The sequence below is a fragment of the Podarcis cretensis genome (assembly GCF_951804945.1).
Source record: "Podarcis cretensis genome assembly, chromosome: Z".
NCBI lineage: Eukaryota > Metazoa > Chordata > Lepidosauria > Squamata > Lacertidae > Podarcis > Podarcis cretensis.
In genome coordinates this window covers 1720719-1734633 of record NC_137184.1, presented here as the reverse complement: position 1 = coordinate 1734633, position 13915 = coordinate 1720719, and the positions used below count along the sequence as shown (strand labels likewise).

Sequence of the window (13915 nt, the reverse complement as noted above, 5' to 3'; positions counted from 1 at the left end):
ACCCTTGATCCATCCAGCACAGTATCTGACAAGCAACGGTTCTCCCTAGTCTCTACTTGGAGATTCCAAGGAATGAGTCTGGGAACTTTTGCTTGCCAATCTGGTGATCGTGCCTTTGAGGCCTCAGCCCCATCTTCTTGTCTGAATTGAGACTGGTGTGATGGTTGTGTGCTGCCACATGTGTCCTATGAATAGCTCTGTGGGTCTTGAAATCTGGGGGAAGAATATGCAGGCTGTGTTGCCGACACAGAATTCTTCATCAAGCAGAGCAGAAGGAGAACTGGTTCTTCTTAAGCCTAGAGAATGAAGGTTTCCATGGCAAAATTTAAGAAGTGTAATGTGAATATTTGCATTTGAAGTGGCATTTAAGTGATTCCAGCATTTAGGTCCCAGCTTTATAGAGGACTGAAAACAAAGTCTAATATTCCTTTAAAAAAAAAAATTAAAAAAATATTTATTCAAAGTTTAAAAGTTACAAAATGAAAAAAAAGAAAAGAGGAAAAATACACAATACATAAAAAATACACCAACAACACAAAAGAAAAATACCCTCACTTAGAAAAAAAAAGAAAAAAGACCAGATTAAACCTTTGCATAACTTTCTTCCTTTGCTTATTTCCTTGACTTCCTCACACCTCCCATTTTTGTATTCTAGTTCAAATCGTTATTTCTGCAAATCCTTCCAACCTTATTTTCATTATTTAATTTATTTTAAAAAACCACTTTTACTTTATCCAATCTTTACTCTCATCCAAACCTATATATCATTACTTATTCTTGAGACGTTTCTCTAAGGTCGAAAAAAAAAATTCCCTTCCACGAATTTCCCAACTCTTTAACAAAAAAACAAAAAACAAACAAAAAGAAACAAGTTTATATTATATACCCTTTGAGATCCCAATTTCCATTCCACCCATCCCCCCTTCCCGGTTTCAGTCCCCAACATAAGTCCATCAATCTCAAGAAGCCATCAGCCGGAGATCTTACATCAGAGGCTCTTAAATCTCTCTCATGTACCCTCTGCCAGTCTTTTTGATAGTCCTTAGTATTCAAAGCCAAATCTCGGGGAAGCTCCAACCCAACAGCATCCACCTTCCTTCCAGCCCATCCTCCGTACTTAAAAGTAAGGCCTATGGGGTATTCCAAATCTTGTTTCATTCTCCTTTCAAATCCAAATGTCCCCAAAGCTCCAACAAAGTCTAATATTCCTTGGAGCCTCTAATCATGTTCTTGCCTGCCTGGGCAGCCAGTTGCTGATACCAGCTTGGTATCAAAATCCCATTTGCGTCTGAAAATAACGCAAGCTTCCAAGCTATACAGAACCCTTCACATGGCAGAATGGCAGTGGTATTTTTTGCCAGCTGTTTATTGCTACAACTGTGCTCAGCAGATGGGCAAGAAAACCTCAGTTCTGCCCTGCAAATAGTTCTGTGTCACTCTGAAGGGACACGTGGAATTTGATTTGACCGTTTGACCTGTATTTAGCTAGTCTCCCAGTGTAGGTGGTGCAGAGAGAACCCAAATCAGGATGTGATTATCTTGTGCAAAAGTAATTTGTAAATGCTTGCCAGTTGTGCAGGGATGAGCTCCAAGAGCGTCTTGCGATGTTGACCTCTCTTATGGGCCCAACCTTGCATTAAAGGCGTTCTGGGGGCAGCAGGATGGTGGGAGGAGCTGTGTGAAGACTGACCTTCGGAGACAATAATGGGTGTTTTGGAGGGCAGGAGTGGGGGCTGGGGGAGAGAGATGCTTTAGATGCCGGACACTGTCATCTGCCCCCTCCCCCTTCTCAAGCTGTGCCACTGCTTTCTTCCTTTTTAAAATAGCCAGCTCCCCTCCCTGGCTGGGAATCTTCCCTTGCCAAACCCTCTCTGTCTTTGTTCCCAAAACCACAATAAATCCTAAGATTGCAGTCCTAGAACCCAGTTGCTAGATAGTTTTAAGCCCTGTGGGATTGAGCCAAGCTAGTTTCTGAGCAAAACCATGCCGAATATGTAACACAGAGAGTGGTGTTTTCTGAAGGAGTTTGAGCCCAGAAGCACATTAGCACTTTTAGAAAATATCTGAAAAAATGGGAAAGGTGCAAAGGGATATCTTGTTGATTTCAGAGGGTGGGCGGGCTTTTAAAATGGTAATAGTAAGAATATTATTATTAATAATAATAATGTGTGGTTTATCAGTCTGTTATTAACAATGGTGCTCATGCTTTTAAAGGAATGCAGATGTTTATCTTCAGATTTCCTTATATCTTGCAAGCTTCCGCAAGCCTGGAATTAACTATTAGAGTGCCTTGGTATTTAATAAAGATTCCCCGAACAGAACTTGTGGTGAAGCACAAGAATAGGGTAAAGAAAGCCAAGGTCATCAGTGCTTCATAGAAGAGGGAGATTATAGTCTTGGGAAAACATTGTTCCCTCTCATTGCTTGAGTAGTGATATTCTGATGGACAATCGTGAGAATGATCAGTTCCTGAGAGGAGGGGAACAGTGATTTCAGTACATCAATTTCCCCCTTATTATTCAGGGTTATTGGCTTTTGTTGTTATTACAGTGGTAAAAGGTAAAGGTAAAGGTACCCCTGCCCGTACGGGCCAGTCTTGACAGACTCTGGGGTTGTGCGCCCATCTCACTTAAGAGGCCGGGGGCCAGCGCTGTCCGGAGACACTTCCGGGTCACGTGGCCAGCGTGACATCGCTGCTCTGGCCAGAGCCAGAGCCGCACACGGAAACGCCGTTTACCTTCCCGCTGGTAAGCGGTCCCTATTTATCTACTTGCACCCGGAGGTGCTTTCGAACTGCTTGGTTGGCAGGCGCTGGGACCGAACAGCGGGAGCGCACCCCGCCGCAGGGATTCGAACCGCCGACCTTTCGATCGGCAAGTCCTAGGCGCTGAGGCTTTAACCCACAGCGCCACCTGTGTCCCATTACAGTGGTACCTCAGGTTAAGTACTTAATTCGTTCCGGAGGTCCGTTCTTAACCTGAAACTGTTCTTAACCTGAAGCACCACTTTAGCTAATGGGGCCTATTGCTGACGCTGCGCCGCCGGAGCCCAATTTCTGTTCTCATCCTGAAGCAAAGTTCTTAACCTGAAGCACTATTTCTGGGTTAGCAGGAGTCTGTAACCTGAAGCATATGTAACCTGAAGCGTATGTAACCTGAGGTGCCACTGTATTATGTTATGTATTTTGTGTTTTTATTTTGTAATTAATGCTGCAAACGTCCCTGTGATCTTCAGATGAAGGGTGCTATGAAAATTTAATAAATATAAAATAATAATAATAATAATAGTCATAAATTAATTAATGAAGAAGAAAAAGAAGCAGACCCTCATTACTGCAGATTGCAGTCTTCTAGGGGACAGAGCCCTGTGCTTGTTTTGCTTTGTGATTTGACATTCTTACACATCAGGCAGAGAGCACTGGCTCTTCATCATTTTTTATGAAGGAAATACGTTTCACAGTTTCATGGGGAAGGGGGTGGCACAGCTCTGCCTTGGACTGCAGACCCTAAAGTGCCAGAGGTGTCTAGGAGTCTGGTCTCCGTGAGATAAGACGGATTGCAGATTGCCACAAAGGCCCCTGAGCCCAAATAGAGCTGGAAAGGGGAACAGGGCCTGGAAGCATCTGGGGGGTCCTGATCCTGCCTACCTCGCAAGGCTGTTGTGAGGTTAAAATGAGGAAGTGGGAATCCATATCCGCTACCTTGAGCTCCTTGGAAAAAAGGAGGGCTATAAATGCAAACAACAACAACACAGGTGAAACTCAAAAAATTAGAATATCGTGGAAAAGTTCATTTATTTCACTAATTCAGCTTGAAAGGTGAAACTAATACAGTGGTAACTCAAGTTATGTACTTAATTCATTCTGGAGGTCTGTTCTTAACCTGAAACTGTTCTTAGCCTGAGCTACCACTTTAGGTAATGGGGCTTCTCGCCGCCGCGGCGCAATTTCTGTTCTCATCCTGAATCAAAGTTCTTAACCCAAGGTACTATTTCTGGGTTAGCGGAGTCTGTAACCTGAAGCATCTGTAACCTGAAGTGTCTGTAACCCGAGGTACCACTGTATATGAGATTGACTCGTGACATGCAAAGCAAGATATGTCAAGCCCTGATTTGTTATCATTGCGATGATCATGGCGTACAGCTTATGAAAACTCCAAATTAACAATCTCAGAAAATTAGAATATTCAAGGAAATCAGCAAAACAAGGATTACAAATTGAGCAAGATTGGACCTCTGAGAAGTAGAAGCACATCTCACTTTGCATGTCATGAGTCGATCTCATATATTAGTCTCACCTTTTAGGTTGAATTACTGAAATAAAGGAACATTTACATGATATTCTAAATTTTTGAATACCTGTAAATAACGTTCCCTCCTGCAGCATAAACAGGAGAACAGGTTTGGCAGCGGTTCCCTTCTTGATCTTCTGGATAAGCTGCAGCAACTGTTTCAGCTCCAGCTCCCTTCAGCACCAGCCAGTGTGGTAGTGGCTGGCTAGGAATGGTGGGAGTTGGAGTCCGCCAACATCCAGAGAGGAAGAGAAAGAAGAAGAGTTTGGATTTGATATCCTGCTTTATCACTACCCTAAGGAGTCTCAAAGCGGCTAACATTCTCCTCTCCCTTCCTCCCCCACAACAAACACTCTGTGAGGTGAGTGGGGCTGAGAGACTTCAGAGAAGTGTGACTAGCCCAAGGTCATCCAGCAGCCGCATGTGGGGGAGTGGGGAAGCGAACCCGGTTCACCAGATTACAAGACTACCGCTCTTAACCACTACACCACAGAGGGCACTGTATTGCTTCTGTACCTGGCCTGCAGGTGACCAGTAAAGCAAAAACTGGTGCCCTGGGATTATGTGTTTTGCTCCTGGCATAGGTCCAGTTGCAATCATGAGGAGATTTCTGGGCACCAGGTTGGCGGCCGCAGTTTAAAGACCTACATTGGTCCATAGTTAATTCCATTTCCACTGTGTGTGTTTCTCCTCCTTGCATATTGGGACAAGTGAATTGTTGCAAGAGCAAGATACAGTCAAGCAATACAGTAGCTAAGATCATGTTGTTGTTGTTTAGTTGTGCCCAACTCTTTGTGACCCCCTGGACCAGAGCACGCCAGGCACTCCTGTCTTCCACTGCCTCCCGCAGTTTGGTCAAACTCATGCTGGTAGCTTCGAAAACACCGTCCAACCATCTCGTCCTCTGTTGTCCCCTTCTCCTTGCGCCCTCCATCTTTCCCAACATCAGGGTCTTTTCCAGGGTCTTTTCTCTTCTCATGAGGTGGCCAAAGTCTTGGAGCCTCAGCTTCAGGATCTGTCCTTCCAGTGAGCACTCAGGGCTGATTTTCTTCAGAATGGATCAGTTGGATCTTCTTGCAGTCCATGGGACTCTCAAGAGTCTCCTCCAGCACCAGGATTCAAAAGCATCATTCTTCAGTGATCAGCCTTTATGGTCCAGCTCTCACTTCCATACATCACTACTGGGAAAACCATAGCTTTAACTTATACGGACCTTTGTTGGCAAGGTGATGTCTCTGCTTTTTAAGATGCTGTCCAGGTTTGTCATTGCTTTTCTCCCAAGACACAGGCGTCTTTTAATTTAGTGACTGCTGTAACAAACTGCAGTGATCATGGAGCCCAAGAAAGTAAAACCTCTCACTGCCTCCATTTCTTCCCCTTCTATTTGCCAGGAGGTGATGGGACCAGTGGCCATGATCTTAGTTTTTTTGAGATCATAGAGTCGTAGAATTCTTGTGTGGGAAGCAACCCAGGGGATCCTCTAGTCTAATCCCTTGGCATTCTGTTGTGGCGACTGCAACCTGGATTTAAGGTGCCATTTGGCACCTAGCTTATATATCTGAATTTATAACACTAATGCCAGCCTCCCCCTTCTTGGCACTTTCTTGAATTCTGAGTGTTCCTATGTGCTCCATCCACTGTTTGCTGGTGTGCCCATGGCAGCCTTTGCCAAGCTGGTGCCCACTAGATGTCTTGGACTCCAGCTCTCATCCGCCCCCAGGTGGGCTTGATGATACATTGACCCCAAATGGCTTTGAGGTCCCCCCCCCAAAAAAAATTATTTGGAATTGATTGTAAAAATCAAACAAACCAATGGTGACCTCAGAACGGTTTACAGAAAGAGTGAAACAACGCTTACAATTTGGTTAAGAAAATTGGCTTTCAGGTGGAAAAATCAAAACTGGAAATAGAACTGTTAGAACCTAAAACTAAGAATTTGTCAAGAATGTATAACTTGCTGTTGAAATGGAACACTCAGGATGAAATGGTAAAATCAACTATGATTAAATGGGCACAAGATGTTGGACATAACATTATGATGGCTGACTGGGAACAGTTATGGACCACAGGTATGAAGTTCACGACATGTAATGCCTTAAGAGAGAATATAATGAAAATGATCTACAGGTGGTACATGACGCCAGTCAAGCTTGCAAAAATTTATCATTTGCCCGAAAATAAATGTTGGAAGTGTAAAGAGATTGAAGGTACATTCTTTCACCTTTGGTGGACATGCCCAAGGATTAAGACTTTCTGGGAGATGATTTATAATGAAATGAAAAAGGTATTTAAATATACCTTTCAGAAGAAACCAGAGGCCTTTCTCCTGGGCATGGTCCGCCAATTGGTGTTAAAGAAGGATAGAACTTTTTTTATGTATGCCACAACAGCAGCAAGAATACTTATTACAAAGTACTGGAAGACACAAGATTTACCCACCCGGGAAGAATGGCAGATGAACGTGATGGACTATATGGAACTGGCGGAAATGACTGGCAGAATCCGAGACCAAGGAGAAGAGTTGGTGGAAGAAGATTGGAAGAAATTTAAAGTTTATTTACAGAAACATTGTAAAATTAAGGAATGTTAGAAGGCTGTTGGGATGAAGTTATGTGGTTTTAGCAGAAATGATATAAAGGATTAAGTAAAAATGGATAGTTAATTGGTGAAAGAAGAGAGTGTAAAATTACAGTATGTTAAGATAAATTATTAGGATAAAAACAAAGATGGAAAGGATTTGCTGAAATACCTAATTGAACTAGAATACAAAAAAGGGAGGTGTGAGGAGGTCAAGGAAACAAGCAAATGAAAAATAAGTTATGGGAAGGTTTGGCTTGTTTTTTTCTTTTTCTTTTTTCTTTTTTTCTTAATTGTTTGTATTTTTCTGGGTTGTTTTTTCTGCTTGTCTGTATTCATGTGATGTTTTGTTTTGTTTTTTCTTGCTTAATTTAGTGTTTTCTTTTTGTAATCTTTAAAATTGGAATAAATATTATTTAAAAAAAAAGAAAGAAAGAGTGAAACAACGGAATTATCAGTAAAAACACGTGAAACAGCTATTTGCAACATTCAGATCTTAATTTAAATAAGTGGCTGAAAAATACTTGGAGTCCTGCAGTGATTTCATGCTCTTTATTGCAGCTTGTAAAACAGTGGCTGAATTGCCCCCCAAACCTCAGGCTTTTATATACATTATTTACACAATGAGTCCCACCTGATTGGCTGATTCTGCTTCCCTCCTGGAGCCTGATTGGTCTTCTCCTGCAAGCCAATCCGTTGTTGCATTCTGGGATCCTACCTGCCTATTGTTCTAGGGATCCAAGCTTAGTACATAACAGTGATGAAACTAAAAACCATATTAAAAGACTTGCCAATGTTCCACATAGCTGGGTAGGCTTAGCAGGTACCACAACCAGCAAGTTGTGCCTCCCTGGTGTCAAGAGGCAGGGAGTTCCAGAGTATGCGCAACACTGCACTAAAAGATCAATTCCGTACAAGTTTGGAGCGGGTATTATGTGGCACCCGTAATAATAGTTCCGGTTCCACAGATTGAAGCGGCCGGCTGGGCAATCTTCTGCAGCCGAGTGCTATATGAATTTTATGAAATAAATAAATAATTGGCTTCCCTTCTGGCGCTCAGGTACAAGACCATTAAGCAGGATTAGAATCCCCATTTCACCTCTAAGCCCCCCCCCCATCCAAGCTCCTTTCCACCACCCTTATGGATTAAAGAAGGTTGAGCAACTAATCTCCAGTTGAGCAATGTTGGAGTTGGCACCCTCAGTTGCAAGCTTGATGGGTATCACTCAGGTCCAAGTCCGATGGAGTGTGTGTGTGTGTGTGTGTGTGTGTGTGTGAGAGAGAGAGAGAGAGAGAGAGATGGGCAATAGAAATCCTGCCACTGGCGTGCAAATTTTTGTACAGGCCTAGCCTGGTTCTCAGTGTCTTCACCTTGCCCTGCCGTGACAGAGCCTCATTAAAACGAGCAATTTGCAAATCAGCAGTCGTGCAGTTATTTCCTCCGGCGGGTACCAATTCCAGGCTGGCTGAGTTTGGCAAGAGGTGGGATTCTGTCGGCTTGGCTTATCTTGCGAGGAGCAGCATAATGCCAGGAAATGGAAGGTGAGGAAATGGAGGCCAAGAACTTTGTTTTTGCAACTCATTTCCACCGCAGAGTCAAGGGTGTTATGACATCCCCAGGTTAGGCACACATCAGCTGATATGGAACACCCGTAGGGTTACTCAACAGACCAGAGGGTTGCAATCCAGCTGTTGCAGTGCAAACACAGAGCTCTGTCCCAGCCAGAGTGCTTGCGAACTTTAATACCAGGCACCCAATCTGTGCATACTTGTGTAGGCCATCTGAAGGACCGTATCTTCCCATGTGAACCTGTCCAGATTCTGAGATCTTCAGGGGAAACCCTTTTCACAGTCCCACAGCCTTGGTGAGGACATAGGAGAGGGTCTGCTCGGTGGTGGCTACTCCCAGACTCTGGTACTCCCTCCCTAGAGAGGCAAACCTGGCTCTCTCCTTGTCTTTTTGCCAGCAGCTGAATGCTGTTTAATTCCCATGTGCCTTTGAGAACTGACTTTTTGAAAAAGGAAAAGGCTTTGAAATTATGGCTGTGCTTCTTTTTTAAACTGTATTTTAATACATTGGTTTTTAATATTCCTTGAATTCTATTACAGTCGTACCTTGGAAGTCGGAACGGAACCAGTTCCGGAAGTCCGTTTGACTTCCAAAACCAAAGCGCGGCTTCTGATTGGCTGCAGGAAGCTCCCGCAGCCAATCAGAAGCCCCGCTGGACACTTGGCTTCCAAAAATAGTTTGCAAACTGGAACAGTCACTTCCAGGAATGTGACGTTCGGGAGCCAAAGCGTTCGGGAACTAAGCTGTTTGACTTCCAAGGTACGACTGTATAGTATTCAGTTATTGTCTTTATGTTTTTAGCCCGTGTCTGGGGTGTTAGGGGAGGGGCAGTACCTCTGGTGGGGGCCATGTTGTGCTCCTTCTCAGGTAGTTCATTCCCTTTTGGTCCCCACCCTGCTCTCAGCTCTCACCTGCGGCTCCTAGAAGCTGCCAGCATGTGATAGCAGCCACAGTCATGAGAACGGCTTCGAGTGGTTAGCTGCATCAGGCGAGTGTAGCCAATGGGTCACTAACCCTCAGCGTGCGAAGACAGGCTCCGAAGGATTGAGCAGACAAGACAAGACCTCGTACCTATGGGACCACCTCTCCTGGTATGCCCCACAGAGGCCCTTACGGTCTTCAAGCAAAAACATCTTGGAGATTCCGGGCCACAGGGAGGTTAGGCTGGCCTCAACCAGAGCCAGGGCCTTTTTGGCTGTGGCCCCGATCTGGTGGAATGCTCTGTCACAAGAGACCAGGGCCCTGGCTCCACCAGGCCTTTGGCCAAGGCACAGCCTGACTCCCTCCTATGGTAATCCTCATAGAACTCTAGCCCAATGGCTGCCATTAATTTGATTCTGAATTGATTTTAGAATGTATTTTAATTAACTGATTGTGATTTTATGTTAGCTGCTCTGAGCAAGGCTTCGGCTGGGGAGGGCAGGATATAAATAAATTATTATTATTATTATTATTAAGAGTGGGTCCAGCAGTCAAGAAGGTGGTATCTGCACATGCTGTAGAGGGAGGTGAGGGGCAGGTGAGGCCAGTCTACCTGGGAAGGTAGCCCACCTGGGAGAAGGAAAACTGTGGTCCCAAACCTTGTAGGATAACTTCAAGAAAAGAAAAAACCCAGGAGCAAATCTTATACAAATCCAGAGTGGCATCCCTAAGGCTGTTGGATGACACCTTGTACTCCACCTTCCATCCAATTCCTGCAGCCAAGCGGGTGCCAAACGTATTGCTCTGCTTTCCTTTGGAAAGAGGGGTCTTGTAGTCTGGTCAGCCCAGGACCTCCAGACACACTGCCCAGGATTGTGCCCCGGGGAGCTCACTTTGGTGATGCTAACACAGTGGTTGGACTTCACCTCCAAAGGGGCACTCCATTGTCTCTCAAGACAGATGGATGCCAACAAAGCCTTTGGATTTTAGTTGTGCTGCTTTGATTTGCGTAAGCTGCCTTGAGTCCCAGTCTCTGAAAAAGATGGGCTATAATAAAAATGATACAGTGGCACCCCGGGTTACATACGCTTCAGGTTACAGGTGCTTCAGGTTTCAGACTCCGCTAACCCAGAAATAGTACCTCAGGTTAAGAACTTTGCTTCAGGATGAGAACAGAAATTGTGCAGCGGCAGTGGGAGGCCCCGTTAGCTAAAGTGGTGCTTCAGGTTAGGAATAGTTTCAGGTTAAGAACGGACCTCCAGAATGAATTAAGTACTTAACCCTAGGTACCACTGTAGTAGTAGTAAGAAATAAGTGTGTGAATGCACAGAGCCCTTGCAGATACCGATGAGAATGGGGCAGATGTGCACAGCATCAAGCTTTGGAACAGGGGCAAATTGTTCCAAAAGTCTTTAACGAATCACTCCTCCTGGCTTTGCTCTCTCCCTTCAGTACATTGGCAGTCTGGACGTGCCAAGACCCAACAGCCGTGTGGAGATAGTGGCCGCGATGAGGAGGATTCGGGTGAGTCATTGCATGCGCCTTCCTTCCTTCCTTCCTTCCTTCCTTCCTTCCTTCCTCCTTTCCCCTCCCCAACCTGCAGATATCTTCTGCTTATACTGAGCAATCAATGATGCAATCAGAAAAAACGTTCTCTTCCACCTGTGCCTTGTTCTCTGCCACCTCCCAAAGAAAAAAGCACTCTGCCCTTGCCTTCCTTTCCCCATTCAACCAGAAGGCTGGCTGGACTCCACTTCACATACGCCCCCGCCACCCCCACAAATGGCTGAGCCCACGGATGAGCTGCATTTCCTCCTGGAACCGAAGCCCAGATTCTCTCAAGTGGCTAAGATGGCCTTCTGGGAATGAATGACTGCAGCTTAGGAGCTGTCTTCTGGAGAGTCTGTGGGGGGCACACGTGGCAGTGCTAGACCAGGTGGTGCCTCTGTCCACTTCTGGCTCTGCATTCAGTTTGCATTTCTCTCTCGATCCTCTCCCACGGCCCCCCCCCCCCACTTTGCCTGACTTGAGGCAAGGTCAGTTCTGAGAAGGAGAGCGAGGCCAAAGTGTCTCTTTTCATAGACTTGTAGAACTGTAGAGCTGGCAGGAATCTCCAAAGGTCCTCTATTCCAGCCCCCCTGCAGGGCAGGATCACAGTGCAGGAATCCCTGGCAGGTGGCTCTCCAACCTCTACTTCAAAACCTCCAGCAAAGTCAAGTCCACCACCCTCTATACCTAAGGTGCTCTGGAACTAGCATGGTAACGTGTGTTGAATTTTTCAGCTTCCAGCTTCCAAAAATGGGAGCTGCTAAAAAAAGTTGTGACATGACTTGGGAATTCAAAACATATTGTACAGTCATACCTCATGTTACGTTCTTTCAGGTTATGTCCCTGGGCGACCCGGAAGTACCAGAAAGGGTTACTTCCGGGTTTTGCCGCTCGCGCATGTGCAGATGCGCAAAATAATGTCACGTGCATGCACAGAAGCGGTGAATCGCAACCAGCGCGTGCGCAGGGACGCTGCTGCGAGTTGCGCTCTTTTCATGTTGCGAATGGGCCTCCGGAACGGCTCTCGGTGGGTGGACCAGTGATGCTCTGAGGTGGCCCAATACCATCTCACCCCTCTGTTCACTGCACCAGGGAGTGCCCTTGCCAGCTCAGGGGTTGGGCACTTGGCTTGGCATACCAGGGGCACCAGGATCAAGCTTGGGTGCCCCCTTCCCTAAGGGTTGCAAAGCTGGGAGGGCCCCCTGGCTGGCTGCTTCCAGTCAGAGGAGATAGTACTGAGGGCTGGGGGGATGTGTGGATCTGGCACATAACAGGCCCCTCTGCCCATACCCACCCACCCAGGGTCTCTGGGTGTTTTGCGGCGGGTCCTAGGAAAAACACAAGTGCGGGCACAAGCCCTCACCCACCACCACCATTGCAATTCACACCAAAATCCTGTTGCTTTCTCTGCTTCCACCCCGCTGTGCCAGCCAAAGGCCCTCCAATCCTGTTTTCCAACTGCTGCCTGCGCTCAGGTGCCTTGCAGGGGTTCTCCCTTAGGCTGCCCCCCTCCCTGTCGTCCTGTGGGCTCTGTAGGCTGGCATCCGCTAATCCCCTAATCAGCTGTGCTGAGTGGCTTTATGAAGCACCCTCCTTGTGTTCTGGGCCAGCTATTCCACCCTCCCCCCCCTTCCCCCTCCCCTTTTATAAAAAGGCTTCCGAGATTTAATAAGGAGGAAGGCATTCCTTGTGTTCACATTTCCCAGCTGGGGCTCGGCGTGGGCGCCTTGCTTGTGACAGTTAATTGGCAGTTAGAAAGGGGCTGGGGGTGGGGAGGCCAGGCAGCGGCGTCAGTGGAGGAAAGGAGGATGGGACCTATGTGCTCCCAAGCAAAGCAAGGTCTACGTGACAAATTCTAAAGCAGTTTCAGGCATGCCAAAGGTCTATAAAATTGTGTGTGGCGTGGAGAAGGTGGAAAGAGGAAATGGCAACTCCCTTTCTCCGTCTGTCAGAACTTGGCACCCAGTGAAGCTAAATGAAAGAAAGAAAGAAAGAAATAAATAAATAAATAAATAAATAAATAAATAAATAAATAAATAAATAAATATACCCAGCCCTTCCCGGTTCAACAACCGGGCTCAGGGCGGCTAACAACAAATTTAAAACACTTAATTATAAAAGCAGCATAAAATACAGTATAAAAACATGAATAACAATAAAATTCAAAAATCAATTAGATAATCCCCAGGGCTAGCTGGCTGAATTGGTCCTACTTGGTCCAGCGAGGAGGCCAGGGGAGAATTAGCCTCGGGGTCTCAGAGCAGGTGATCTTCATAAAAGGGGAGGGGGAGGGAAGAGAAGGGAAATAATGATGGAAGATTCAGCTTCCAACATAAAAGGGAGTTCTTCTCTGCACAATGCATAGTTAACCTGTGGAACTCCCGCCCACAGGAGGCACATTCATGGAGGAGAAGGCTGTCCATGGCTCCCAGCCATGATGTCCACAGTGGGAGACAGCAATGTTCAGGCCCAGGCAGAAGCAGGAGAGGAGCTTGAGTAGACTTGCCCTGCGTCTCAGAGGACTAAGTTGGCCAGGGATCCCCGCCAGGAACATGCCAGACATACGCTGTCATGCCAAGATTGCCCCATGCCTCCCAGCTGACTTGGGAACTCTTGCCCTGGGCCTCAGACAAGCTCTGCACAGGCCTGGCTATGCTTCTGAAACCACAGAAAGGGAGAAGGCTCCATGCTTGGGTTCTGTTTGCAGGTTTCATCCAGGGACCGAGAGGCTGGCCTAGATGGGCCATGGGCCTGACCCAGCAGCATCTTCTTATGTTCAGCACCAGGTTCCTGATCAAGACACCTGGAGGGATGGGAGCTGTAGTTTTCTGAAGGGGGTGCGGGTGCTTGCAAGGAGGGTGGGAAACTCTAGAGAAAGCTTTCCGAATCCTGTGCTAGACTGCAGTTTCCAGAGTCCTTGTGAGGAAGTCTGCAATAGGAGCTGAGCATTTTAGGAACCTTCGCCAGCCAAATATGAAATGTCATAGGATCGGACTGACATTTTTAAAAC

General features: G+C 46.3%; 1 protein-coding gene across 2 annotated transcripts in view; it reads left to right on the top strand.

Annotated features, from left to right (window-relative positions):
• The window catches only part of LOC307207860 (carboxyl-terminal PDZ ligand of neuronal nitric oxide synthase protein-like), a 59351-nt gene that overhangs the window by 6952 nt on the left and 38484 nt on the right, over window positions 1–13915 (top strand). For both annotated transcript variants that reach the window (XM_079962087.1, XM_079962088.1), the window contains exon 2: window positions 10810–10881. In XM_079962087.1, coding sequence (XP_079818213.1) covers window positions 10810–10881 — 72 coding nt within the window. The remainder of the gene's footprint in view (window positions 1–10809; window positions 10882–13915) is intronic.